The following is a 2,678-nucleotide window of genomic DNA, read 5'->3' on the forward strand; positions in this document are numbered from 1 at the left end:
TAACTTCAATTAACTAACTTTAAAGTTTAAACTATAGTTTAACATACTGTTTTTTTTGTTTAATTTATGCTGTTGTATTTGTACTATTATATATTATATTAATTTAGGCTTCAATTAACTAACTTTAAATTTTAAACGGTAGCTTAACAAACTTTTTTTTTGTTTAATTTATGCTATTGTACTATTATATTAATTTAGGCTTCAATTAACTAACTTTAAAGTTTAAAATGTAGTTTAACATACTTTTTTTTTGTTTAATTTATGCTGTTGTACCTGTACTATTATATTAATTAATTTTTAATTTAATTGATTTATTAAGTTTGATTTTAAATTAACTTTTAGTCATGGTTAGTGATTGCAACAAATGTTTACTTGTAGATGAGTGATCCAAAGCAAGATGGTTCAACTCAAAGTTCACAAAATTCTTCCCCAAGTAGAGATGATCAAACAACAAACAAGGAAAATGTTCGAAAAAAGATTACTCCAAAGGCAGCTTGTTGGAACCATTTCACCAAATTTGTGACTGAAGAGGGGGAGAAGAGAGCAAGGTGCAATACATGTGATGTTACTTACACAATGGAATCAACTTCGGGTTCTACAAAAAATTTGAATAACCATTTGAAAGCATGCCTAAAAAGACCTCGAGGTAATACTTCTAATCCAAAGCAATCAGAATTAACATTTGTAAAGGTTAGCCAAGAAACAACGGATTTATCAACTTGGGTGGTTGATAAAGATGCTGTTAGAAAAGCATTGGTTCGTATGGTAATTATGGATGAACTACCTTTTAAAATTGTAAAGGGAGAGGGTTTCAAATACTTTCTTTCTATAGCATGCCCACAGTTTAGTCTTCCATCTCGTTGGACAATTAGAAGGGATTGTCTTGATTTATTTAACTCCATGAAGAGTGTGATAAAGAATTTTTTTGAAAAAGATATGAGTAGAGTTTGTTTGACGACAGACACTTGGACTTCATTGCAGAGGATATCTTATATGGCTTTAACACAGCACATAGGGTGGATGATAAGTGGAGGTTGCAAAAAAGGATTATAAATTTTTGCCCAATATCTGTTCATAGAGGTGAAAGCATAGGTCAAGCCATCAAAAAATGTCTTCGAGATTGGGGGATTGAGAGTGTCTTCACTATTACGGTTGATAATGCATCCGCCAATAGTGTTGCCATTGAATATTTGAGAAAGAAATTGAATCATCGAAATGTTTCTGTTGCAAATGGAAAATTTATTCATATGATATGTGTTGCACACATTCTTAATCTCATTGTGCAATACGGTATTAAGGATGCTACTGTGTCTGTGGATCGAGTTAGAGGTGCTGTGAGGTATATAAGAGCATCACCATCGAGGTTGACAGAATTCAACCAACGGGTAAAAGAAGAAATGATAGATAGTAAGGCTCAATTGTGTTTAGATGTGCCTACTAGATGGAACTCAACATATATGATGTTAAAGGTGGTCGAAAACTATAAGCGTGCATTTGAATCATATGTACGTGATGACTATAATTTTTTTCTTGACCTTACTGCTGGAGATGGAGTTCCTACATTTGATGATTGGGAAATTGTTCGAAGAGTTATAAAAGTATTAGAGCCTTTTTATCATCTCACATTGAAGGTGTCCGAATCTTTGCATGTTACCTCTCATTCACTTTTTGAAGTATTGACGGATGTGCATTGTATTTTTGATGGGTGGCAAGATTGTGGAGATCTAGACATAATTTCTATGACTTCCAAAATGAGAGAGAAATATAACAAGTATTGGGGTGAAGGAAACAAGGTCAACATGCTAGTTTACTTGGCGGTCATCTTTGATCCGCGATGTAAAATGATTTTTTTGAACTTTAGGGTCAACTTACTTTTTCCTAATGTTGCTAATGACATTATGAAAATGATTGATAAAGAATTGCATTGCTTGTTCAATGAGTATTCTTCTAATGCTAGGAGAATTGAATTGTTTGAAGGTAGATCTAGTTCTTCGACAAATCTTTGCAGTTCAATGGAAATAGATCAGTCAGCAATGAAAACGGGCTTGGCCAAACAACAATACCTTAAGAAGAACAAACAGGTTGGACTAGAAAGCAAATCTGAGTTGGATAGATATTTGGGTGAGGATGAAGAAGTAAACAATTCAAGTTCATTTGATTTACTATTGTGGTGGAAAATGAACAGTCCTAGATTCCCTATTCTTGCACAAATGGCTCGAGATATTCTTGCTATTCCTATCTCAACAGTTGCCTCGGAAAGTGCAATTAGCACGGGTGAACGTGTTCTCGATAGTTTTAGAAGTTCTCTAACTCCTCTCATGGTCGAAGCTTTGGTTTACACACAAGATTGCCTTCGAAAATCTAATGATGCTTTCAATCTTGAAGATTATGTTGATGAACTTCAAACCATGGAAGATGGTAATATATAAATTCTAATTTATAAAATAAGCTTTTGTATTCTTTATATTAGTAAGCATTCCCATAATTTAATTAATAATTTTTTTTTTAAATTTGCTAGACTTATCCAAAATACCCGAAGATCAAGAAGGTAACATACTTAGCATTAGTTTATAAAGTTAAATGTTTATTATTTTTTATTATTTAACTAACTCATTCAATACTTTTACTAGATGTTTCAAGATTATCAATGGTGTTTGAAGCACAAGAAGAAACTTAAA

The 2,678-nt window shown here is 32.4% G+C and overlaps 1 protein-coding gene across 1 annotated transcript; it reads left to right on the forward strand.

Annotated features, from left to right (window-relative positions):
* Positions 1-378: 378 nt before the first annotated feature.
* LOC107920069 (zinc finger BED domain-containing protein RICESLEEPER 1-like) lies at positions 379-2,429 on the forward strand. Its single transcript, XM_016849586.2, has 2 exons — positions 379-765; positions 945-2,429. The coding sequence occupies exons 1-2, from the start codon at positions 379-381 to the stop codon at positions 2,427-2,429; spliced, it is 1,872 nt and encodes a 623-aa protein (XP_016705075.2).
* Positions 2,430-2,678: the final 249 nt, after the last annotated feature.

Source organism: Gossypium hirsutum, chromosome A12, assembly GCF_007990345.1.
Source record: "Gossypium hirsutum isolate 1008001.06 chromosome A12, Gossypium_hirsutum_v2.1, whole genome shotgun sequence".
Taxonomy (NCBI): domain Eukaryota; kingdom Viridiplantae; phylum Streptophyta; class Magnoliopsida; order Malvales; family Malvaceae; genus Gossypium; species Gossypium hirsutum.

What these genes read in the sequence shown, in the direction of transcription:
- LOC107920069 (XM_016849586.2), top strand. Translation starts at nt 379, where the DNA reads ATGAGTGATCCAAAGCAAGATGGTTCAACTCAAAGTTCACAAAATTCT. An exon ending in GAAAAGCATTGGTTCGTATG is followed by an intron (nt 766 to 944) that starts GTAATTATGGAT and finishes AGATATGAGTAG; the next exon opens with AGTTTGTTTGACGACAGACA.